Here is a 27,001-nt window from a genome sequence, read left to right as displayed (position 1 = left end):
CAAGTTGTATTTCCAGCACTCAAAAGCAAGAAAGGCATGACTAAACAGTGAGCTGTAAGGCACGTAATAAATTCTTGGGTGTAAATTTTTTGTAGTACTCTATATATTAAGTAACACAACAATATTTGGTACACAAGTTAATATATACAAAGTTAATACAAAAAATTAGAGCTTCAGTACAATATAATTGTGTACATTGTGAAAACAACTCTCTGTTCAAAAGAATTGAGGCGATAACAATATCAATATGATAAAACAGGTCTCAAGATCAAGAACTAAAATCTCTTTCATGAGGGCATCTTTCTAGCACACTAAACTAAGTTTTACCTCTTTCTGCAGACTTAAGAAGCTCTTGATAGTATTGCTTGCAAACATTAACCTCCCTTTCCAGCTGTGCTGTATCGGAGCTTGTAAAGATTTTGGACTCCTGGCTGTCTTCCAAAAAATCATCAAAGCGGGACTGCAAATTGCTTAGAACCTGCTGATGTTCACCTGGCAGCATCGTCTTTATCTGCAACAGATTATAAACCCAAAGCACAGTCAGAGATGATGCATCACTCACACAGTTCCCATTTCAAGTAACAGATATGTACAAGAATGAAAAAATGCATTATGGAGGAATGAGTGTTCAGCTGTCCTCAGCTTGAAAGACTAAATGTTGCTTCACAGTTGTTCCGCTGTTAGTCAAAAGTTGTAGCATGAATAAATAATGGCCATCTTCAGGAAGATAAACCTTAGCCTAATGAAGCTAATCTTCCCATAAATGAAGAAAGGTAGACTATTGCAGCACAAAATGCAGAATTTAGTTACTGTTCATTGCTTTCAAGAGGTCTCTGCTCACGACAGGAGACCAGGCTGCGAGCAGTTTTCCTAACACCACTGCTCTGCTCCTTCCCCAAATGTAGCTGTGAAAAGACTGATCAGGGCAGAACATTGCACACTGGTAACCAGCATGGCTACTGCTGCCAGCTAATCCCACAAGGAAGATGAGGATTGCTGCAAATCACTGATTATACATTTCCAGGAAGTGTATCCTATGACTTCCCAGCAAATGGTTAAGAGCCCTTCCTAGTCATAGCACATACCGAGGCAACATTGCCAGCTCTAACAGCTTCAATTTCATTTGTCAGGTAATGCCAGGACACCACACTCTTCATGTTTACATGTGACTCATGCCAAAGGGCCAGAACATTCTGAAATTGCTGTTCAATCCTGAAATATGAAAAAATTCCAACTTTAGATCAGGGTAACACATGAAAAAGAAAAAAAAACAACCACCCTGTAAGATATTCTTTTAACCCAAGCTTCACATAAATTAATTTTAACAGAAAATAGACAGTTTTGTTTTGTCCCTACCTGTTGGCTGTATCTATTGCTTCTTTGTTTGGTGGAGGAACTGTAAAGCATACAGATGGAACCATGGCCTCATTACCACTTGGGCTAATGACTTTCCATTTAGCACGATGGGAGTTGTTTGCTAATACACACTCATCATCTTTGTAAATAGTTATCTAGTATTAACAGAAAAGCAGAATAATTTGATGAGCCAAGCATTATGAAATAATCATACAAAGCACTTCTGCAAACGGTGTCTACAAATAAGCAACAGAACAACAAAACCAATGTTCCAACACAGGGATTTGCTCTTGTTTACTAGGGTGGAAGAAATTTAGAGCCCAGCTTTCTCTAGAACATGGTAATTAACAAAACTTTAGCTGAATTTTTACATCTGTAATTGGTTTGAAGAAACTCAAGTTTCTAACCTCAATTTGTCTATAGTCACAGATGGCTTTAATTGGGATGGATGTTTTGAGTACACAGTCAGGGTTTCTTGGCTTCAGCTGAATTATTGCCTTTGCTCTCCCCACAAGGCCTGCTACTGTGCTCTTGTACTGCAAGAGTTGTTCTTTTTCTTCCTAGAACAGTTAAGAAAAGAATACGTCATAAGAGATGGTCAGAATTCAGTGTTGCCTCTTTGATCCTGTTAAGCTTTACTTTTCCTGACTTCTACTGTGTATCTTAAAAGTAACACATTTTACAAGAACAAAGTATCTTTCTGTAGCCACTGGTTTACCACATCTGGTATTGTAAATATAAAGAAATACATAATACTGTCTTTTAAAGTTGTGAAAAACAGTCTTTGCAAATGGATAAATACAACTATTTATTTATAAGTTCTGAAAAATGAACTATTTTCCCTTCACTTTAAATGAATAATCTTAACGCATTTTATATCCAACTATAATTCTACACATTTCTAGTTTCATTGTAACTCATGTTAATAGGGTCCTCGAATTCTTACCATAGACTCCTGGACAAGGTCTTCCAGCCTATGAACACTGCTTGATCTATCACAACTGTATTTTCGGTATATGGTATCTTTCAAATTCTTCAAATATTCCATGGCTTCTTTGGCATCACTGAAAAACTAGGATGAGATAAATACCAGGGTTATTTTTAAACAACCTAAAAAGTATACAATCAGCTACACCAAAGTTTATTTCAAGTGCTGACTTTTTAAAAATAACCTTTTCTAGTTGCTTGAAGTGACCATTGCACCACACATGCAGAGAGATTCATGACCTCATGTCTAAATGTACTCTTCAAGAAGGTACACACCGGTTATTCTTGGTACTATATAAATGCAAAATTAATTGAGCAGTTATTGAACTTTAGTTAATTACTGTTCCTGAAGTGGAAAAATTTTCTGAAGTCAAGCTTTCTTTGGAATTACAATTACTTTCATATATAAAGAATATAGTGTAGAAACTAGCTGCAAAATCCAGGGAGCAGAGGGGCAAACATTTTGTGTAGAAAGGGAAGTGAGCTGCCACACTTGACAGTTCTGCTTGGGCATCTGCACCCCCAAACTAGGGTCCTGGTTAAGCACAGTCGAGAACAGAAATGCCCTGTGACAATCCTCACCCCATTCTGTCCCTTAAATCTCATTCCTTAAATCCAGAATTCCCACTTCTTATCCTGACCAGTAGGAGCAGCAATTGCTTTGTCTTCTACAGTGGCCTTTTCCTCACTTTGGGCTTCCATCCTTCTCAATCCAAAGGAATCTTATCCCAACACCACATCCTTTTTATTTTCAGTCATCTAACCCAGAAGACACTAAAGATTACTCTTTATAATTTAAATATTTTCAAAAAGTAGATTTTTTAAAAGCCAAAAAAACTAACAAACCAAAAACTCAGTAACTGAGTTCTGCATCATTTGCTGAGTGGATGGATGATAATCAGGCAAGCAAATGGGTGTTTAGTTGGACCTGTCTGCTGTCAGGGTGTTCTCTGCTCCATTTATTATTAATACTGTACGTTCTATTTCCTTCTGAGAAGTCCTGGAATAACCATTTAGAATATGTTCTCCCATCCTCCAGTCTACATCATCTGCAGAAGCTGTATTAACAGCTGTTGTGCACAACAGGGAGAGAACATGGCTTCTTTCTCAGAGTCTCCACCTCCAGCTGCATCAGTGAAAAAAATCTAAGGCCAGATTTTTATCTGCTGTGAACTGATATAACTGTAGTGAAGAAATACAGGCATGGTAACACTGTGGGAGCATAGGTCATCATCTAATGACTGTACATGACAAATGTCAATTCTACAACTACTGTGAGAGAACAACTAGCACTTCCGGTGGAACTTTTTGACCATGGACATAACTTAAAACATTTCACAATTTTATTGATTTACTTTCTTACCTCAAAATACGCAGCATTTTCTCTCAAATGTTGTTCAACACAGTGACAGAGCTGGAGAATCCAGCTCCATTGGGTCTGCATTGCTGCTCTATAGGCCTTTAAGGAAGAGAGAGATATTTTAAAAAAGGAAATTACAATTAAAACTTGAATACCTTTAGGAAACATGCAAGCAACATAGCAAACACAAGAAGCTAAACTTGACCTCCTCACCCTGGAAAGGCAAGCTGCAGCAAGGAAAATTCCAATTAGATGTGAGGAAAAAAACCCCTGTCACTACAGCATAGTCAAACATAAGAAAACTTGCCCAGAGGGACTGTGAAATCACCATCCTCTGGCCTGGTCAGAATTGGGCCAAACAAATCCCTGACACTGCTTCAAGCAAGAGCTGGAGTACAACTCCAAAGGTTCCTCCAGTCTAAGCTCATCTACAATTCTGTATCTCTATTTACTCAATCAAAACAGATGCATTCTTTCCTGGGCATAAATCGGATGTTAAAGTACCACTGACCACACAATTACAAAAGAAATAACCAGGACTCGCTGCAATGGATAACTCAGTGTGACACTCGCACAGGAATTTAAAGCGCCTTCACCAGCAGGGGCCGCTCTCGCCCCCAGGAAATCAGCCACAGGTTTCGGATTTTAAATTCCCATTCTCAGGGAATTCAAAACAGCTTTTCCACTGGCTTCAAGGAATTTCAAAGTGATGCATTAATGCATAGGTTCTTCTGTAGAAAAGGATTTTTTTATTATTATTTTTAATAAATATCCCAGCGTAGCATCACTGGAGACAGCATAACCTGCACAGTCATTGTCACTGCGGTGGCCTGGTTTCATAACACGCATCTTTAATACATTAGTATATTACACTGATAGGAAACCATTAGAATAGCATATACTTTTAAGGACTAGAAATCCCCACATTACATAAAAAGTCATTTATTATTCAGAGAAGGAAGGAAGGGAGGAGTTTTCTTCAAGTTTCCAGTTTAGGAAGATGTGAACTCACTGAGCTGAAGAACAATAAAAATCCATTTTTTCTGACTTTTTTTATTCCTATATAATAACTCAGCTATTCACTGTTTCAATGTTTACCACCTACTGTCTGTATCTACTCTTTTCTTGAAGATCTACAAGTAAAAACATTTTACATTCTCCTTTGGAAACCTGTTATGACCCTATAACAGCTACAGTAAATTTTCTGTACATAGCGCTTGATTCAAGCCTGAAGTAAATCACATCACCTGGTCATATTTTTAACATCCAAACAGGTTTCATAATTCACTGACAAATAAGTTATGAAACCAACTCTAAATCATAATAGGAAGCTGCAGGTAGAGTAAACGACTAGAAAAGCTCTCACTGAAACTTCTTTCAATCCAACAGGAAAGAAACCACATAAGGACTGTTCTGTGCCCTTGGTCTGCTAATGCAATTTGTATCAATAACACTAAAAGCTGCGTGCGTGACCAGAAACCTCTGTACAGACCAACTCTGAAAATTTTAATTTTACAGTTTAGGGGAATTTCATCTAAGCAATCCAAGATGTATCCGTAACTTTATAAAAGTGTTGTTATTTTTTGAAAACTGGAATACAGATATGACAGAGATGCTGAAGAACAAAGAAAAAAAGGCCCTTTTATTTAGAGTCTTATTTAATTTCATCTAAGTTAGCACTTCCCTTCTTTTCCCCCAAAATTAAGCTCTGTTAAATCCCAAAACTTTTGCTGTTTCTGTGTTGTTTTTACTAACTTACTTCAATGGTTAGCCTGGCTGGGTGATTTTCAAGAAGCAACTGTTCAGCTATTTCTTGTACTGATTTTATAATTTCTTCTTTTTCATCAAGTTCTCTCATTAATTCCTTTTTCCAGACAAAGAAAAAAAAAAGTATTAGAAACCTCTTAAATTATCAAAGATTACTTAATTATTCTCTCTGGATTATACTAACAATACATACTGCATGATATTCCTTTTTTCTTGTTATATTGGAGTTTCTCTCACTCCAGTCATATGCAACCTCTTCCTCTTCTTTTTCATTCAGCCATATCAATTCTCTAGTAGCACGAGACACAAAATTGTGAAGAGTATCTAGATGCCTTTCCTGATTTCTCGATGTGTTCTTTATTAAAAAGAAAAGAAAAATATTTACAAGAATCAGAATTTAAAGTTCATCCCTTATGAGAGATTATGCACACTGAAAAGCTGGACATGGAAGAGGAATGATGAACTTACCAGGAGCTTTGAATACTGACTCTCCAGTTTGTGCAATTTTTCCACATAACTGAGTTTAAGAGGAGCAGTCATTTGGATCTGTATTTGGCATATGAGATCAAAAGACAACAGAAAGGTTAGATATGTTAAACTGCTAGATCTCCCGATTTCATCAAAAGTCATCCAGAGATCAGAAGTAAAAGTAAGACTGTGAAACCCAAACATAGTTCTAAAATTCAACATTAGTTTATGGATCACCCAGTGAGAAATTAACCAAAGAAATAAAGAATATGGTGCAGTACCTCACTCATTTTGGCTTCTTTAAGGCTGGATTCAAATTCCTCAATAGCTTTGTGGACATTTTTGTGATTTTCCAAATGGCTTTCAACACTTGGCAAATCAGAACCCCATTCTGTTCGATCAAGTTGCACCTTACAAAAAGAAAGAAAAAATTAGCCATGTTCTACAAGAAGTAAACATAATAATTAAAAGTGGACTGTTTCCATAAAGATGGGTACCTGCATTTCTTCCACCCAGCTCAATAGGTCCTGGACAAATTTCATGTTCACCTCTTCTTCTGTTAAATTCTGATCCACAAAAGCTGATTTCATAAGAGGTTTTCTGATTTGCATCAGTTTGAGTGTTTGCAGAGTCCCACTGTCTACTCCTGTCACATAGCTCTGGATTAACCGTGGTGGGATGCCTGGTGGGTAAGCGGGAGTTATAGTTGGTGTCAGTCTGGAAGTAAGACCTGATGAAAGGCCAGATGTCAAGCTGGAAGAAGTCAAAGTAGGTGTTAAACCTTGGGTCATTGCAGCATTTATTTCAGGGGTTAGGTTTGTTGTAAATCCTGAGTTTAAGCTTTCGGTTATTCCTGATATCATAAGCTTTGTCTGCTCTGTGGTCAGTGCATGCCCCTTGCTGTACACAGAAGAACATTCAGTCCGTAAGGCCATCAGTTCATCACGAAGTTTTGCAACTCTATTAAAATAGAATAAGAGAAAAAATAAATAAAAATAACTTCAGTGAATGCTTATGATTAAGGTTTATCATGCTGAACTGATTTGAGTAGTGATTTGAATTCACATGATCTCTTACACTTTAGCCACACTTAAATATCTATAAAAAAGCTCTTCTATCAGAAAGTACAGAATATGTCAGCTTATACTTCTAAACAGATAACAGATGAAGAAATCAGGCAATGACTAAAAAAATCAGCATGGTATGGGCACTAACATGCACTATATACGATTCCAGTGAACAATCAGCAAACCAGAAATCTTACAAGATACTACATGTTGCAGTAGATCAAACACTTGCAGTTCACTGCCAAGGAGCTATGTGCTTGATCTCAACCAGTCCAGGACGGATCCTGAAAAAACTTTAGAGCCACTTCTTCATAAAACTGAATTATGCTGTTTAAATGTTTCTTTGTGCCAAGACTGTACACACTGCCACATATAACCTCATGTTACCTCACTTTTTACCTGTTAATAAACCTATAGGTATCACCTAAAATCTTGCCCCCATTTAAAAAAAATCAAAGTTAGTGAATTTTAAACACATTTTAGGTACAATAACACAAGCTAACATCTTTACACACAAATATCTAGTAGACATTAAACATTAAGACATGTTCAGGGGAACTATTTCATTTTCACAAATAAGTACAAACAGTTCCTCTTGTCTTCAATATTTGTGGACAATGTACCCACCAAACCACCTGATATTTGGGTGCCTAGTGACAGATTGATAAATTTATCCACCGACAGAAAGAACTGAAAATGTTGTCCGTAAGGGGTATCCACACTTGGGACATTTACTTGTTTACATAAACACACTGTAAAGTACCTTTGAACAAGCTGGTCTGCTTGATAGTATTTTCCATCAATAAGAATTTGGGCATCAACCACTTGCTGACGGAGAAGGTTCTCAGATTCAAGAATATAGCCAGCTATCTCTGCTTCATGTTGGAACTGGAGCCCTGACTCCAATCGCTTGGTGTCCTTAATGAATAAGAGAAAGTCATTAAGGCTTGCAGCTAAACCAAAGGGAAATCAGATGTAAGAATTTCTAATTTATTTTTTTTTTGTAAAAACTTCTTCTGATCTCAAAACAATTGTGAAGGATTTTATCTAACTACTGACAAAAAGAGAAGGTAACACAACCTACTCTAGGCAATTTGTGGTATTTTCTTGAAGACATGCTATATTAACAGTACAACAAAAACAAAAGTAGCAGCTATGAAGGTTGCATTCAAAAATCCTTAAGAGGTTTTTTTTTAAGTAGCCATTGTACTGCTATAAGTTTATGAATACAGACAAGTAAAATCACTGACTGACTTACAGACTGCAGAGCGTTCCGGGCAAGTATCAGTTTATCCTCACAGCTCCGGCTGTCCCGCTGAATCCTGTTTGCAATTTGCTGCAGCATTTCCAACCTAGGTGATGCCAAAGTTTTTCAGAAAAATCAATAAGTATTAAAGTTATTTATATTTACCAATAGTGTTGTATGACTTTAAAAACAAACAAATTAATCAACAGCATCTAACACAAAGCACAAATACATATGGCAAGTTACCTGTTCCCTTCTAAGGTGCCATTACCAAAGCTTATACAAGATTTAATCAGCGTGGGACCACAATTAACAGAAAGGAAATTCTCGTTAGAATCAACGCTGGTTTGAGTACTAGTACTGTTGCTAAACAGTGAATCGCTGCTATGATAGCTATAACTGCTGCTATTCATTTTTACATCCAGAGCACGGTCCTTCTGGTTGTTTACATTTGCTGAAAAATGAAAAGATAAAACTCCTACAAAATGTACAGCTTCTAGGGATGTAGTTCCACTACTGGCTTTTGAAACACCTAGCACTCCTCCTTTAAATAGGCTTGAGTACGCACATTCAAAACCCAGCAATTAATATTCTGCCAGCTTTTCAAAGGATTGTACCTGGGGCTATGTATGCTACCTTGCTTTTGGCTTCTCTACCCTGCAATAAAGCTTTGCAAGTACAGACTAGGCAGCAACATCAGGGCGTCTCTAGGAAACAGACATGCCAAATATTTTATTTAAGTGTCACTAAATAACTATAAAGCCAAGTAAGAACTAAAAGAACTCTTTGCAGTGTTTCTCACTCTTCAATGAAAAGTTTCAAAAACAAGCAAAGTGTGAAATCCTCACTCAACAGTTCAGTACAAATAACTTCTAGGTTGGGCTGACTCCTTTTTCTTCAAACGGAAATGCACAATAAAACTGGGAGAGTATCATGGTTAATCAGCTCATAACAATATAATCTGAGACACCTGTACACCATCCAACCCACCATCACTACTCCACTGTTCAAGCATGCATGTTTACTATCTGCCGTCTCACTACTATGTCCTGAAAATTTCCTCTTACCTTCTTCTACATTCACAGACAATTGCTTCTTGCTGCTTTGACCACAAAACAAGTAAGAAAAATCTGATCACTGCTCTTTCCTTTACATTTTAACTCAGAACCTGGGTTAGGGGTGATTTTTTCAGTATTTCACCCCCTGCTTTTAGGATTCCTGAACAACCACACCCACCCCACAAGGTGACTGTTTACACAGAAGAGCACAGCAAAGGCACAGACACACCCCTGCTGCATGCCAAACTCTGCTAGTTTTGCAAACTAGAACTCAGTCTGGCACTTTCCTCACTGACATCATAATAAGTTTGATCCCATACACCAATCTGGCCACACATTGTCTATCCGTGTTGATACTTTCAGATGTGTTCACCAGACTTATAGGCAAAGTTTTATTACTTACCAAATTTCAGTATTACAGGTCACATTTTTGCCACAATCAAATTTTACCCCAGGAGCTGTATTAACACCTCATATTAATGAGATGCACTAATAACCAATACAACAGATATGGATGACATTCTTGTGCCCAGAACAACGGATAATCTTAACTTGGTGACTAAGCCAGAATAACTTAAAGCAATTTTCTCTCTCATTTTACAGGGACCACCACGTGTAGTGACTATCACTCTATGATCTGTCAGTCTGTTTACCATTCCTGAAATATGGGAAGGAGTTTAGGTTCACATTTGTTTACCTGTGCTCCATCCATATGAATAAAAAATAAATAAACTAACATCATTTACACATCTTCTCAACAAAGATAATACAGCTTTCTGCAAGTATGAACAGAATTTCTATTGGTGAAGCCAGACACTAACTTCGCTTTTGGCATCTTGGGATAGATTAACCTACAAGACCTAGCAGGCTGTATTTCTGCTGCTTCTTTCCAGTATTCTGCTCTGCATAAAGCAGACAACCTCTGTATTGCAGGGGACAACTCTGTATTCCTCTATAGGAACTTGTTCCATAGTAGGGTGCTGTGAATCAACACCTCCCACTGAATCTGCTGTTTCAGTCATGCTCTTGCTTTTGTAAGCATGACACATATTTAACTAACTTTGACTGTCATTGGGATCTTCTCTGGCTGAAATCTGTCTCTTTCTGAGGAATTCCTATACAATGATCCGGATTCTTCATACCTACTTTCAGGTACCTAGGAGCAAGGAGAAGGATCACCCTATTGTCACCAGAAAGTCAGTGACAGGATTCTCTAGAAAGTGATTCAGATCTTAGGTGTGTCCTTTGGATGCTTAAAGTTAAGCAGAATGAATCCAGACCCAGGTGTCTATATCTACCCCCATGCAGAAGCCCCAAAAAGAATTTAAAGAAAAGAGGGTTTTTCTTAATTAATGAACGGATGACACCTGTGTCCGCCATAGAATTTAAGAAATACCATTAAAAACGAGAAATGTTCTCAGACTGCATCAAGAGTTTAATAATGCTCAGTATTTTGCTAGTATGCTGGTATGTTACTACAATGTACAAAACGGTGTCACACATCCTACTACCATGGAATACGACTATGCATTTTGCACATCTAAGTGTTTTGTGTGCTCTTGAGAACAACTAACTCAAACAATCTTTAAACAGGATGTTAGCCCACAAAGTTGTGCAGCAAGTGAAATACACATTTCATGTAAAGGATGAGGATGGTGCTTATATGAGACAGTGAACTGATATAAACCCAGCTCTGACTAACTGTACAAAGAAGGTGGCTATATTTGCGTGTAAGTGCTTTGATGATCTGAGGCACAGATACTGTTCATCTTGACCATCTGAGACCACAGAAGTTATTTCTCTCTGGACCTGCCTCTATGAAGCAGGTAAAGAGCTTCAGGCCTTGAACAAAAGTAGAATTACTTGATCTAGTAAAATAATGTGGAATTTAACATGGAAGAAGGTATTTACAAATTTCAGTATGGGTTAAAACAACAGAAAAGATATTAACCAAGCCTGTCCAACGTTCTCTACCGTACCTCTCCACTTCCGGTCGAAGAGTCTTCTCTCTTTCCAGCATGGCAATAATAAGCTTTCCCCATTCTTTTTCTATATCATTTGGATGGTAGCCTTGAGAAAGTTTGATGCGTCCAAATTCTATCCAGACCTTAACAATTCATACATATTTGTTATTTTAAGCCACAGAAAGGGAACTTCTATACATTTCAATGCATGCTAAAACTTACCTCTAGCAGTTTATATAGACGTTTAATTTTTGATTTATCTGTCTCCTTTGGTGGAATTTCTGTTTCTTTAAACTGTAAATATTGATTATAAAGTGCCTAAAGAAACATAAAAAAAACATCGTCAGCTTTTACTTATAGTTAATATAACCTTCTTCTCTAAACCCTTTCCTAATATTCTTCACAAGCTTACCTTTATACTGTACTACCACAGTTCTACAAAAAATGATCAGTGTCAAACTAAAGATTTGCTTTTGGTTGTTCATATGTTAGTAATGTATTTATTTACTTCGAAAAGGTCAAGAAGTAGTACTGTTCTAGAGTTGCTTTAATTGAATAAATCAATAAGCACATCATTTGTTCAAGCTTGCTTTGAGTCAGTAACATAAAGTGTAATTCCAACAGAAAGTTTAAGTCATCACATCTCACCTTCAATTCCACAGGATTGTTGGGAAATGTTCTGTCAGACATTATCATGACATGGTGTCTGATCCACTGCATGAGGTAGTTCACCATATTCTGATATTCAACCCATTTGACTTCAACATCCTGCCAAAGCAAAACCCAGATTACAGAACAGATGAAAATCATCTGAGACATCATTTCTGCTTCAGCTTTGAAGACTGAGGTCTTCACACATATAAAAAAAGATTTTGAAATCCTGCAATTCTGAAACAATATTGACTTGCTCATTACAGCCCACTTAAAGTTTCCAAATATATGATTTGGTCCCAAATAATTCCACTGAAAACACGGTATTTTCTAGGTTAGTAAACTTGAGATTGATAATAATCAGAGAGGCAAAATGTATATGTCCATGACTGAAAAGTAAGAACTATGAATTGATCTTTTTCCAACTTCAGGTATATTGTTTTTAGTTAAGCTCTTAGCACAGATATTTTCATGTCCACAATATGAAACAGCTAAGACTCTAAAATCTCAACCTAGAAAAATCATGTCAAAGAAAAGTGTGACAGCAGTCCTATGGAAGATCCAGCTAACATTCTGGATCTGAAATCCAGAATTTTATTAATGAAGCACAAGTATTTTTCTCTTACTTACATTTGCACTGATGCCTTCACCACCTTCTGGTACTTTGGGAAATGCATCATAAAGTGATGACACATAAGTTATTACTGACTTCTCATCAGGCGAGGAAACATCGACATCTAAAAGAGCAAGACAGAACACCACTTTATCACATAGTTGTAAGAATGCCCGCAAATATGCTACAACCTGCAGGCAGATTGAATTTTATTTTAATGCTAGGGGTTTTGCAACAAAGCCCTCTGCAACTCTCTTACCTTCAGGATCCAGAAGTCTGGCAACACCAAGTTTTTCTGCTACAAAAAAAGCATGTTCTAAATTTGCAAGGTTGCTTTGAACAGCAACGGTATTCATGTCTATCAGGTCCGGCCTGTCAAATAAGAACAGTAACACTTGGTTACAACTCTTTACCGGTTTGAAATCACTGCTGTATTGGTAAATCAAACCAAGAGCATGGATGGATACAGCAACAGAGTTTTCATTAAAAAGGATTTCACTAAAATCAGGTGAATAGGCTGAGGTCACTGCTAATTGAGAAACACAACCAATTACAACACTGTCACTTCTCTATCTACAAGCTAATGTTTCTATCCATCCCTTGTATCCATCTCTATTTTCTTATGCATATTTATTCATGTCCACTGCCATTGTATTATGATGCCTTGTCCTTTCCACTGCACTTGGGGGGTGTGCGTTGAACTCACTTTTCTTTTTTACACAAGGGAGTTAATTTCTACTGTTTTTACAAGTTTTTAGTCATTCTTCATCAAATTCTTCACCACGTGTCAGAACCCACAGAGTAAAAAAGTTTAGTCACAAAAAATATCACTTTAACCTATTCCTGATGAGCTTTAAAGTCTTCTAATGGCAGACATTGACATTGAAGCCCTGCTTTCAGTTAAAACACTGCCGCCAGTTCTCTTATAGAAAACTCTTAGCTCCTTGCACTTACACATTCACACCTTCATCCTGCTAAACTCCACTGCCAGCCACAATACGTTTGTTTTAATGGAATGCTTGTCTTAAGCCAATCTTACCTGTAAACATTTTTAGGGCCCAAAAGTATTATCCTGTACCAATTCTGTATCAGCATCATTGCTTTAATGTTTCAAATTAATGTAAAGCTTCAGAATCACAGAATATGCTGAGTTGGAAGGGACCCACAAGGATCATCAAGTTCAACTCCTGGCCCTGCACAGAACTATCCCCAACAGTCACACCATGTGCCTGAGAGTATCATCCAAATGCTTCTTGAACTCTGTCAGGCTTGGTGCTGTGATCACTTCCCTGGGAAGCCTGTTCCAGTGCCCAAGCACTCTTTGGGTGAAGAACTTTCTTCTAATATCCAACCTAAACCTCCCCTGACACAACTTCAGGCCATTCCCTTGGGTCCTGTCACTGTCACCACAGAGAAGGTATCAGTGTCTGCCCCTCCTCTTCCTCTAATGAGGAAGTTGTAGACTGTAAGGAGGTCTCTCCCCTGCTCCAGGCTGAACAGACCAAAACTACTGTTGTCCTTTTAGCTTGCTGTGTAGGACTTGGCTTTTAGATTTTGCAGTTCTCAGTGCAGAGTATGTTACTCTCTGCCTCTTTCAGCACTGGAATTCTGTTAGCCGTAACACCAAAAAGTAAGGGACTTCCAAAGATGCTGAGCAAAAATTCATCCCACTGAAGCTAACTAGAGCCACAAGGGTCTGAAACCTTTACTACTGAAATCCTACACTACTGAAAACCAGACTCACAAAACACCAAAAGAAAAAAATATGGCATACAACTTTTAGTGAAAAATTCAGTTCTTTAATTTTCTCATTTTTGTTTCTAGAGAAACTATTTTCTTGGCTGTATGTAGCAGAAGCTTTAAATAATTGCAACAGATAGAAATAAAACTGTTAAATATCACATTGTTCAAAATTAATGATAACATTTCATTTGGCAATACCCCAAATTCCATGGATAACAAAATAGTATTAACTTTGGGAAACTCAATACAAGCTCATCTTTGAACTAACTACAAGGACACTGTAAATAAAAATCTATTGCTTTTCAGGCATTTAGAATCACTGGTTTCCTTGTGCTTTTTTGAAGACCAGTCTATAAGACAGATGGTAACACAGAACCCATTATGTCTATAAAGAACATTTAATTAATAATAAATCTTTAGCAGTGCAATATAATCCTTCTAAAGCAGTGGGAATTTCCACTTCCAATATGCTTAGTGGAAGCATGATCAAGCTCACACTATTCTTCTCTAAATTTCAGTGCAACAAAAACAATGCAGTGAAACCAATACCTTCCATTGCTAGCAGCACAGAAAATTAATGAAAAATAAAAGACAGTGTTAGAAAACAGAACACTCCTGTTTCAGCCATAATAATAGAGATGGTATGAGTAATAATGACTGCTTTAACAGCAGTTTTGAAAAGACAATCAGGTTTCTCTAAGTGTAACACTGTTGGTTTGGTTATTTTTTTTCCTCCTGCCTTCTTTAAATTTGTTTCACGCTTGATAAAAATGTCCCAAGAATAATCTTTTACACTGCCTGTTCGATTGCCAACTCTCAGAACATGAAAGAACAAGTTGTAAAGGCCTTGACTATTCCCTGAAAACAAGCTGCAAGCTGCAGAGACACTGACACAATAATCTCCTTAGAATAAAGCTTTCATTTAGATGAAGAAGAGGTAACATTTTTCTCACTGTGATATGGGTAACAAAATCAATAAAAACTACTGCTCTTGCATAATACATCATTTTACATTGGTGCTGTGGCTTCACTCCCCAGCTGAAGAAAAGTCTACTTTGTGAGATGCCTCCCCATCTTTTAAACATACTTTCCCATCCCTGCAACTCCTACCAGAATACGGTTATTCCCGTTTCTCCTTAAGAACATAGAAAAACTACAATGAGTACTGCTATTTTCAGTTAATTATACATTTAGCACATAGCATACTGAACTAGATTAACTGGTCTATATTTCTCTAAAGTTTTGATCTAGAAGAAAATACTACAGAGAATGGCATTTGTGTCTGTCTTAATAGTGCTTGCCTTCGGTTTCTGGAAGCAGACAGAAAGCTACACAGCTGCCTGAGAACTAGCCTACTCATGGGTTATGGAAGGGCAACAACAAGTATTATGACTTGAATGCTAAAGCACCTGGTACTGGCCACAGCAAATGCATGCTGCTTGGGGTCTGGGGCCTACCCCTCTGCAGGTCACCCCTTCCTCTTAGCAAATAGTAGAGGGACACCTTGCAAAGCCACAGGAAAAGGAGCTTTCCTCCCAGAGCTCAGTAAACAATGTTTTTAGCCCAAGAAAAATGCATCCAAAAAACATGGCTCAGGAAATCAGATTGCCACATTGTTCCTTTTGTTTAGTAGTGGAGGGGGGGGTTTCTCAATTTAAAATAGAAAACAATGTCATTTTTATGTGCCGTAAGCTTGCAGAGATACCTGTCCACTAAATGGAAATACTACTAACTGTTGAAATTGCTGTTGAGATGAGTATCCTTCTAATACATATTTATTTAATTGTATTAATTGAAGTAAACATTAGATTTAAAAGCATCATCTATCATGGCAAACATTTTCATTTTTTAAGGCTATAGCAAAAATACATGAATTTTTTAGAAGCTATTTATCATGTATTATAAATATATTTTATATCAATTTGAATAGCACTATTAAGTGGTTTTATGCTTAATCAAGAACAAATTAAATTAAATGCACTTTAAGCAACATTCAATGACTCTACCTTCTGTCATAATAATGTGAGTCATCTTATGGAATATTTTTCAGCAGGCTGGGGCCTTGCCATGAGAACACGTACATAAACATCCCAAACACTAGTTGAGCTGGAACATTGCATGCAAAGAAGATGCTTCTGCTGCAGCCACACCTAAGTCAAGGGGTTTGGCTTCTACATTGAGAGTCTTTAATCATTCCATTTATAAAAAGATTGATGCCTGCCATTTGAGATCTTAGTGTAGGTGTTAGAAATTAACACAATTTGTATCAGAAGTGGGGGGGAAAGGTGTGATTAATACCACCTCAATTAGGAAACTGGCAAAATTATGATCAATTCAAGAAAACAAATGCCTAACATCACAAAGAGAAGCAAGTAACCAATATCTGCAGAACAGCATAAAGAAATTAAGGGGGTTATAAATGCAAGTTACATGGTTCAAATGCAAGTTTTCTATTCTGCAAAAACTCCTTGAAATCAAAGAGTTGTACATAATAAATAAAGTTAGGTACATGTAGATTTTCTCATTGCCAGAGCTTAATACCTAGCAAAACAGTTCAATATCCAAACTAGCAGCTACAATATTTGCCCAACAAAACAAAAGATTAGATTTGACAGGGATTTGACATCTCAAAATGGAAAAAGATGTTTAACTGAACTTTAATTTTCCCAGTCAATGATGAAGAAATCACATCCTTCTCCTCACTGTTCCGGGATGACAGTTGCCCAAGTTACAACAGTGTTTAACTTTCCTAAAGCATAAATATACACATTAGAGGAATATTCCACTTGAAAATGCTGTTACTGGGTTCAGAAGGCTGACAAGCCTGAAGTTATTTACATGAACCATCTAAGCTGTTTAATCTGCACGACTCTCTTTCAGTCAAAAGTCTGCACACTGCCTGAGTAATACCTGATATTAAAGGGTATTTCATTCTTAGCTTATATTTAGCAGAAATACCAATATTGTGTTACCAGCAGAACTCTCAAAGAAAATATGACTGAAGATGCAGTGAAGTGTATCACATCACTACAGTCCAGTTAGCTTTTCCACTGATGCAATCAGAAAATGCTTATAAAATTAAAAAAGTACTTTGTTTCATTGATCATAGACAAATGAAAAGGATGTGTGCCAGAAAGACTCATGCATTTTTCAGGGATGGGAGGACTACCGGAACAAAATAAAGACCATGCCAGAATACACAGTCATAAAATAAAATTTGAAAAAAGACAAGACAGACTTCTGAAACAGATAGGATTCAACATGTATTTCAGGAGAGAGCACAAGAAATATATTATCATCTATTCTGAAGATTTTGGTTAATGGCAGAACATTGCAAAGAAGGGAATTTGAAAACACAAAATGTTCATGTAAAGTCTTGTTCAAGACAGCTTGCCAAAGATTCAGAAAGACTGAGGAAGCAACACAATGAGAATGACTGCTGGACTTCAACTAATACATATTGTTTTTGTGACCCACACACTTCTGTGGATGCCTCATGTTTGCATATGCAGTGCTCTGTACACTGCCATAACCATGAGATCTAATTTTAGTGTTGGAAGTACCCTTTCCTAATACATATGCCTACCATATTTTCCTGATCCTTTTTCAGAGATGGTCTGATCACTTAGAGAGAAGAGGAAGAGGAGAGTTTCTGCTCAAAAATGGCAAGGAGGTATGACTTTGTAGCATTGTAGAGGAACAGATCTCCTTTATCATCAGAATCAAGGACCACAATGTGTACACACAGCATAAGGTTCTGTAGCAGGTTTCTTGGTGTCAAAAACCCTATCCTGAATCACTATATCCTAGGCTTCCCCCCTCTCAGAAGCTCTGGATTCTTAAAAAAGCTGTGGATTTGTCTCAGAAGGATCTGTATACAAAACAATCACATGAGGAGTTTTTTTAGCTTAGTTTTGCTAATTGATTTATGTTTAGGAAAGATACGTTCAGACTCAGACCTCGGTACAAATGTGAGCACCAATTTCCATGCCAACATCTGCAACTGGCAAAAGTAAGTTTTGAACCAGACGTCCAGATGTCCGAACCAGGTGACCCTTCTTGCCTCAAGCTCTTTGGCACTAGTCCAGGGGCTCATGGGTCTGCTAGATGGATGGTTTTGCTCAACACTCACAAACAACATTTGAGTAAAAAGCTAGAAAACTAAACATGAAAGATAAATCACAGACCTAAGTGTGATGAAGCACCTAAATGAAGAAGCTGTCCTTCAGAGGAAATAGTCAAAAGACAAGCAGGACTTCCAAACTATGGTTACAACACTATTAAGTGAAGTTGTCCAGAAAAGGAGTTGCAAAGAGTGATGCGCAGGACAGGTCTGATGAAAAGTAATCAGCCTTGAGCATTCACAGGACATGTAACTATCCACTGTCACTTTTATTAAGAATAGTTTTGGTTCTTTTTAACAGATTCACCCAGACAGGACAAGAAAGAACACACATGACTTGAGACTGACACTCACAGAAAAATAAAGCAATACTGTACATTTTAAACTCAGAATTGCTTAACTGGATCTCACAGACTTTATACCAATGATTACTGCAGTTTTGTTTAGGGCTTCTTGAAAATGTTCTCATTCAATTAATACAAAACAAATTCAGAAAGGCTACCAAATTTTACTACAGTAATTACGGAGAAGCATGGTATGTCACACCTGGTAGCTCATCATTCAACACCTGACTGGAAGTTTAATGGTGGAAACCAGTGCAAAGTATTCCATGAAACCCTTGTCTTGGCCACCTGACACAGACTATTTGAAGTAATTTACATAAATATTTTATGACTTTTTAGAAATATCTCCTAGGGCGGCGAGACAGGGAAAATATTTCATGTAACTTCAAATGTGAGACTAAGATGACTGTTCAACCATATTACGATAACATCTTCAATTACCACATGAGATGGTGATACAAAAATTACTCCAATGCATCAAACCAGTGGGTGAAGCTGAGCAGTGTCATCATGGCAACACGTCAGAATTCAGAGAAAATTGAAGTTTTCTAATTGAAAACTATCATTATAGGAAAGTTTTATTCTTACAACTGCAATAAACCAAAAAGCATGCTGCTACATACAGTTGCATATTATTCGTTCAAGTATGAGGCAAATACTTATCTCAAGCTCCACAAGTCCCTACCATCAATATCATACAGTATTAACGCATTTTGCATGATCATTATGACTTGTATCCTCTTTCTGGTTTTGTCTTGTGTTGGTGTGACAGGAATGCCTGCACTATACTTGATTTTATGTGTCTCTACAGATTTCGCTCAACACTTCTATAAAGATGAACAATAATGCCTTTTTATTAGCTCAAGAGCTGAAAAATTTTCATGTGATCTGAACTCTTCAGCTCTCCTTTGTATATTTTTTTCATAATTTTTCACATAAGTTTTCAGATACAATTAATGAATCTGAAAAATGTATTTCCAGTAATGGTGCAACAAGGGCATACTATTTACAGATACATTTCCTGTCTGTTCTTCAGACATCCCAACATATTATATCAAGACTTCCAATTAAAAAAATTAATGAATGTTTTAACTGCACTAAAAATAAGGAAAACAAAAACCATCAGATGCCCTAACTTAATCATTTAGCCCTTAGCAATATACACAGCTCATTCCTTCTATTGTGTATGCCCTTGATTTGATAAGCACTGAGTTTAATAAACCTACTGAAGCCTCCTGTCCCACCTTTGTTACCACTGCAAAACTTTACCTGTAACATGCCATACCAACTGATTTAGATAAAGACACAATTAAGACATTGTACTATCAAAGATCTATTAGTTAAATGTGGAGTTCAGCTTTAGCCATGCAAAACAAACCCTAATCATAACTTGGCAATAAGTTTGCAATGTAGGTTTCGAGATCAGTACACACATGAATGAAATTAGAAAGGACCTGTCAGTCCTTTCACTAGCTTTAAAAACAGATTTTACATTCTCTTTGTACTAAGAGCTGTTTCTGTCATTACAAAACCAGAAAGGGTGCAGTAACTTTGCCAATTTTTTACTTAGAATAAAATTTAAATAGGAAAAAGGCTCATAGCTGTTAACCTCAACCCACACTGTGCAATCTACAGAAACAATCATAAATAATGGAGTGTTTGAAAACCAAAAAGACAATGAAGAAACCCAAATCAAATTATTTTTCTGTTCTGCATCCTAGGAATACCCCCTCCAGACCACAGCAGTGACTGCTTGACACACTGGCTTCCCAGTGGGATTAATACAGTTACCAACAAGGAAGAACGGTGAGGTACTGCAATGAGTTCAAGCAATTGCCTAAAGGCTCCTTGTGCCATCCTGCCTTGGAGGCAACCATTTCTCCATGTGCCATAAATTTGCCAAGGCATTGCCTGAAGACCAAGACCTCTCCTTGTGCAATTTATCATGGGAGCATATGCCACTGCTGCTCAGACACCATACCCTTTCAGATAAAGACTTCCAACACCCTTAGATGTCTTGGTCTTGCAGATCAAAGAGTAAAAAACACATGATACACAAAAAACTACCCTTTCAATCCAAAGCTTTACTTTTTGCTTTTTTCCCATTTGGTCTAGGCAAGAGAAAAGTTTTGATTTCATCCCAACATTTTTTTTTTCTGACTTATTCCAAAAAGGAAACTGTTATTCAGCTGCTACTTAGCAGTAGGATCCAGTACAACATACACAGGGATCATTTTAAGTCCAGATCTGAAATTAATCAATCCAACTGACTGGAAGTCTTCCATCTAATACCCACTAAGGCTAACCACCACCACAACACAAGATGTTAAAATTGCAGGCACGCTTCCAGCACTATTTTAATAGTGCCTTTACCCAGTGCCATCACAGAATTCTTCTGAGTGCATCTAATTAAACTGCAGCTGAGGTAACTTGCTATTTCTAAACTCATGAGAAATATACTCAGGCAAGTAATGTTAAAAGCATGTCTACTTGTCAGTATTTTTAAGCATCTGCAATGCAGTTTATTTTTCCCCAAACTGCCAATTCTTAACACCAAGTTTGCTTCTTCTACATAACAAAAACTACTGAAAACAGAAAGAACCACACTCTTCAACAATGAGGTGAGTGGGAAGGGAAAGCACCACAACCAAACTCACATTTTCTTATTGTTAAAGCTGGGTAACAATAAATTACAAGTCACAAAACAGCAAGCCAAAACTAGCAGACCCACCCAATCTCTTTATTTAAAACATATCCCTTAGCATTTTAAGGCTTGACACTGTGTAATATTTAGTTTCTTTCTCAGTCATTCCCCAAGGGTGTTAAACGTGTTTCAGCAAATTGAGGCATTACTATCCCTTCCCTTAAGGAATGTATTCATGTCAGTACCTGATCGGTTGCAACATGTTTTAACATCAGAGGGATGCCATATGCAATGCCAGCCAGGAGTTAGTGTTCAACTAACTCTACATACATAGCAAATCATCCTGGGTAAGGTTGAAATGGCTTGTTCTAAACCAAAACAGTTATTTAGCAGGCAGGAATATAGCTTTCTCCCTGGTATACCACACTCCGAAAAATATATCCACTTAGTAATTCTGAAAGTATATGGAGTTAGTATAGAAATATTTCAAAAGAAAAGCTCTGTGACCCTCTCTCACTTTATGTAGCATTTATGGAGCTGTCACACTGCTACTTCCTCTGGGAACATGCTGCAGCATCTATTCCTCTTCCTCCCACATGAAGCATTTAGTGTACCTATACTCTTTTCATGCTACATTCACTGTTAGCCTCTCTTCCTCTTTTGTCCAGGAATAGTAGCCATCTTCTCCTCGTTCACTCTCTAAAACTGTATGCAACTTAAAACTATAGGCATCATTAAGGTTTTGCATAAAGCTTACCAATAGCAAAGGCTCCTCTGGATCAGATCCCCACATTTCTTTAACAATACAGTAAAAAGGCATTTTTCTTGTGCTCTATCACCACCTTCCCTCTATGCAGCATTTCTAATACTTTAAATTCTTGTAAGGGGATGCCAAAATTTGTAGACAACTGTTTGCATGTGGTCTCAGCAAGCCTGGGTATAGCATTACATGAAATAACCTCAATTGTTTTCTTGTCTTAAACCCTGAAAGACTACAGTCCTGCTTGCTTATCAGACTGCTGCTCAACCTAAACACAGTTTACCCCTTTTTCTCCTAACTAGTCTTTCAAATTTGGTATGGTTGCTGAAACTCACCTAGAAGTCCAGACATAATTGGACATGTCTATGCTGAAAGTGTACAGAAGGCAGATCAAGGGCTCATGACCTTTAATTACTAGTCTTTCCCATAGCATGACCATGGTCCATTGTGATCACAGTCTCCCAGGCAATCCATGAGCTCAGTTCAAGGGATAACACTGACCTAGGACTCAAGGGGCTGCACTCTGTATGGGGGACAGAAGGAGAGTTCAGCCATGCAGGCACCAGCCCCGCTGTATCACACCCTCAGGGCTGGAAAGCAGGGTCTAGACCCACTTCATTTACTAGAACAGACCTAACAACTGGGACTAGAACTTAAAAAACACGGCTTTATTTGAGAACTAAGATTGCAGGGCTTCCTGAACAGATGTTTTTTCACCACACTGGCACCACTGGGGCTACTCATTAAATGCTATTATCTAGTTACACAAGCACATATTACACCTGCTGGAATTCCTTTTGTAAATGCTTAAAGCAAAATTACCTCTCTATTATAAAAGCTGTGAAAATACAAAAATAAAACTTAAAAAATAAGTGCACACATTTTTACAAAAACATACAGGTATGACATTAATCTTTTTCTGTCCTCCATACTTCATCTTTTTCCTTTAGAAAGTAAGACGAGCTGGTCGGTCTGTTTTCTGAATATCAGTAGCCGTTGTCCTTAATGAAGTGTCTACAGGTAACATTTAATTGTAAATCTTACAGTTATTATTTTTGCTATTTCTTAAATTCCATTTTCAGACACTTTTTAACCGAATTTTCCTGTAGTCTGTAGGTACTAAAGGTTCAGGGCAGTCTGAGATCAAAAAAAACTAGTTTGCTACTTTGGTATAACTTTTTATTTGAATTTGCTTTACTTTGAAATAAATGCATCTGCAAAGCATAATGCAGATCTATAACTTAGATTACTAGTTCCAATCTGTCATGCAACTCCTACTGAAACAAGAGCAGCCTTCACTCCATAGACACAAACTGTTTCTATATATAGGGGGTATAACTGCGATAGAGTTCTAAAAGATCAGTGTTTCTTTTTCCTGGGCAAAAGGCACGTAGAGAGAAAAAATGAAAACACAAATCAAGAGCATTTACCTAAAACACAGCCTAGTGGCTAGAAATACACAAAGTGATAGAGCTGCAAGATGAAGATCCCAGGGTTATATGGCAGTATCTCCAGTAAAATCTGGGCATCACATGCTAATTAAAGTCAGCCTCCAACCTCTAAGTCTGGCTGACAAGATTTTGCTATGTGTATATAATGGCACGAAAGAAACATCATGTACTTTTGAAACTGCCTTAAGTCAGATTTCTTCCAACACAACATATTGAAGCAAATAACACACGTCTTCATTGAAAAATTAAGCTGTAAGAGGCAAATGATAAAACATATGAGACATACAGCATATTTTTGAATCTCCCGGATGTATCTGTAACTTTCACTAATGGCCTGATCACATACCTGAAGAAAGGTGTGGAGGTTCAAAAAAGAGTGTGAAAACTGATATATTTAAATAAAATCATACCATTAACAACTCTGGTAATGTTCAGTATTAAAACTCATTTTTTAATGTTATAATTTGATTTGGTCTTTCTATGTAAGGACAAGTATTCCCACAGAACAGAGTAGATTTAGATTAGATGTTAGGAAGAAATTCTTTACTATGAGAGTGATGAGGCACTGAACAGGTTGCCCAGACAAGCTGTGGATGCCCCATCCCTGGGAGTGTTCAAGGCAAGGTTGGATGCAGCTTTGAGCAACCTAGTACAATGAAAGGTGTCCCTGCCCATGGCAGAGGAGTTGGAACTAGATGATATTTAAGGTCCCTTCCAACCCAAACCATTCTATGATTTTATGATTAAAGCAAAATTCAGGGTCTGCAGTGGAGCCCCCCCCCAAGGCAGTTCTTGAGGCCAGCATGAAGTACAGTTCGTTTCCCAGGGATTTAACCATCTACAGGATGTAAATGGAAGCTTTATATATACTCTTCAAAAGTTCAGCCAAGTAATCTTCAATCTTACCGTATAAACACAAACCGCTGGAAACTGTTGAAAACATAAGGAATCTTCTCACATGAGAATAAATTATTCTTTTCTAAATTTGGGGGGGGGGGAGAAAATAAAGTTGTATATGGAGCCAAATACCTCAAACAGAGCAATTTTTTCCTCTCATTTCTGTTATTCGTAAAATTACTTTCCTTGATTTGAGGAGCACTGTAAAATGACTGGCAACTCATTCATACTCTTAATGGAAGTAACAAAGTAACTGAAGACCTTTATAGTGATGCCTCAGAGCTTTTTGAACTTTTTTAACTTTTGCAGATTTCAGAAGTAGTTGTGTAGTAAATGTAGATTTGAATGTAGCTGTATTGTATCCCTTATCCTGTAGCATAATGTTTACACATATCCAACCCTATTACACCATTTCATATCAATCCCTCTAAATTCCGTTAGGGTGTTTAGTCTTCTTTTCAAGGTAGGATTGTAGAAAAGCACCCTAGGCCTGGACCAGAAGATATCACACAGACACAGCAACTCTGTTCAAGCCCAGAACTTTGGAGGAGCTCCAAGGACTGTACGTGCTGTGAAGAAGATGAATGAGGAAGAAAGGGTCCCAAATGCCCCCAGATCTAATTCTCAAAGGGGTGTGTCATGGAGCAAAACCGGGGGATGGGCAGATCTTGGATTGGATGGACCTTATTATAAAATCAATTGGAATCACTGCCTGGGTGAGCCCACTGCAATGTGTATTCCCCTGGCCCGAGGCCTAATTAAAGGACCCACTCTCTTTATCTTATCTTATACACTAAATTGGCCTGGAGTCTTTTTTTCCACAGTCTCTTAAGACAACAATAGAAAGCTCTGACAACCTAACCCTTGTTGCTCAACAGGACAGAAGACAAATATCCTGCACTTGCTCAGGAGAGCAGGTGACTGACTTCAGTGCACGTGATACAGCACCTGCACACTGCCCACATCCCCTGCTTGACACTGGACTGAGAGCACTGCCAGCATGGCTGTGGGTGCAGGAAGGACAGGGAGACAGGAAGGCAGCTGGATCACCCACTGAACCCACCAATCTCTGCCAAGATGCTGCAGTGCGTACTAGTTAGTCATGACAGGGAAACCCTGGCCTTATGGGGCTTCTCCCGTGCTTCTTGGAGGGAACAGGGAGATATGACATATCCATGCACTATTCTTGCAGTTCTGCATCGTAAATTTTAACTGGCTTGCACCAAAAGGTACCGGGATCCTCTGTCAGGACAGAAAAAAAAAAAAAAGAAACAATTCTAACCCACCATTAAAAGCAGGCAGGCTGCCAGCTCCACCGAAGGGAGAGGCTCCCTGCCTGCTGGTGCATGACTCACAGCCCAGCTCATGGCCCAACCCTTCACAGCTTCAGCAATTTCCTGAAGTCTTGAAGCTGGTGCATACTTGCAATTTAAAAAAATCACTTATGCCTGGAGAGGAGGTAATTATGACCTGCCACTCCCATCCTGTCACCTAGAACCAGATAGTGACATCTCCCTGTCTCATGGACAACTGACTGTGGGGATCATTTTGTTCTCATGTAGCTTGTGTTCTCGATGGTGCAGCCAGAAAAGGCCTCTCAGCCTTGGTGTCAGGGCTGCGAGCATGGGGTTTGCCTGTCTGCAACCAGGTTCAGCTGAGAGGCACTGTGGCTCCTATCCTCCGAGAGCTGCTGGTGCTCTTACCTCTGGCTTGTGGCTGAGCTGTGGCCCCTGCAGTGTGCAGCCAACCTGAGAGCAGCACACATGCCAGTCCAGCCTCAGCACACCCCCAGAAAGGTCCCTGATGCCGAGGGCTGGGGCAGCCCTGGTGCCCCCTCAGCTGGGGCAGTGGAATAGGCCCTGGCTGCCAGGCCCTGCCCTGACAGACCTCCTTGGGAAGCCCCCACCGCTGTGCCCTGGCATGGGTAAGCGTGTGCTCTCTATCCAACACACAACTTGCTGTGGCTCAGCACAACTGCAGTTCTAGATACATGCCTGGGTATTTGAGCCTTCTGGTTATTACTGTCATAGCACAAAGTGTCAACGCTCTTAAAATTAAGTCCAAGTCCAATTAAATCCCTTCCAGGACTGGAAGTTGTCATGTCCCACCTGAAGAGCCCCGTCCCTCATTCACAGAGAGCAGATACTCCTCCCAGCCCAGAGTGCATAGTGCTTCTCTAGGGAGAGGTATCTCCAGTTACACAGAATACCTGGTGCAGGGGGGTTGCCACGCTGCACCACAACTGGCAGGGGTGTGTTCCACAGTGGCAGCATCACAGTCCCACCCAAGCAGGCACAACTGCTCATCCACCCTGATGGAGCACACCAGCCAGCAGCATCTGCAGGATGCTCAGCCTAGATTCTGAGACCACCTGTGATCCACGAACTGGAAGTTACTCGAACAGACAAACAGAGAAATGGAGAACCACTGCCAAAAATGTGCTGAATTTTTTAGTGTTTAACCTACATATTGCTCAGAACACAAACCAAGCTTTAAAAGAGC

General features: G+C 38.4%; 1 protein-coding gene across 34 annotated transcripts in view; it reads right to left on the bottom strand.

The window, feature by feature from the left end:
* Window positions 1-27,001, bottom strand: part of DST (dystonin) — a 311,288-nt gene that overhangs the window by 145,036 nt on the left and 139,251 nt on the right. For 30 of the 34 annotated variants that reach the window (XM_064650251.1, XM_064650255.1, XM_064650253.1 and 27 more), the window contains 18 exons: window positions 12,797-12,909; window positions 12,555-12,661; window positions 11,922-12,041; window positions 11,496-11,591; window positions 11,289-11,416; window positions 8,264-8,357; window positions 7,769-7,923; window positions 6,436-6,898; window positions 6,220-6,348; window positions 5,939-6,016; window positions 5,664-5,825; window positions 5,463-5,567; window positions 3,707-3,802; window positions 2,303-2,428; window positions 1,764-1,916; window positions 1,357-1,511; window positions 1,086-1,212; window positions 328-511 (listed from right to left, as the gene is read on the bottom strand). In XM_064650251.1, coding sequence (XP_064506321.1) covers window positions 328-511; window positions 1,086-1,212; window positions 1,357-1,511; window positions 1,764-1,916; window positions 2,303-2,428; window positions 3,707-3,802; window positions 5,463-5,567; window positions 5,664-5,825; window positions 5,939-6,016; window positions 6,220-6,348; window positions 6,436-6,898; window positions 7,769-7,923; window positions 8,264-8,357; window positions 11,289-11,416; window positions 11,496-11,591; window positions 11,922-12,041; window positions 12,555-12,661; window positions 12,797-12,909 — 2,591 coding nt within the window. Of the gene's footprint in view, window positions 1-327; window positions 512-1,085; window positions 1,213-1,356; window positions 1,512-1,763; window positions 1,917-2,302; window positions 2,429-3,706; window positions 3,803-5,462; window positions 5,568-5,663; window positions 5,826-5,938; window positions 6,017-6,219; window positions 6,349-6,435; window positions 6,899-7,768; window positions 7,924-8,263; window positions 8,358-8,497; window positions 8,847-11,288; window positions 11,417-11,495; window positions 11,592-11,921; window positions 12,042-12,554; window positions 12,662-12,796; window positions 12,910-27,001 lie in introns of those variants that run through there. The other 4 variants (XM_064650279.1, XM_064650269.1, XM_064650272.1 and 1 more) reach the window with 4 other exon arrangements.

The sequence above is a fragment of the Pseudopipra pipra genome, chromosome 3 (genome assembly GCF_036250125.1).
Source record: "Pseudopipra pipra isolate bDixPip1 chromosome 3, bDixPip1.hap1, whole genome shotgun sequence".
Lineage (NCBI taxonomy): Eukaryota > Metazoa > Chordata > Aves > Passeriformes > Pipridae > Pseudopipra > Pseudopipra pipra.
The sequence above is the reverse complement of the archived record's forward strand: the minus strand, read 5'-3'. Positions and strand labels throughout refer to the sequence as shown.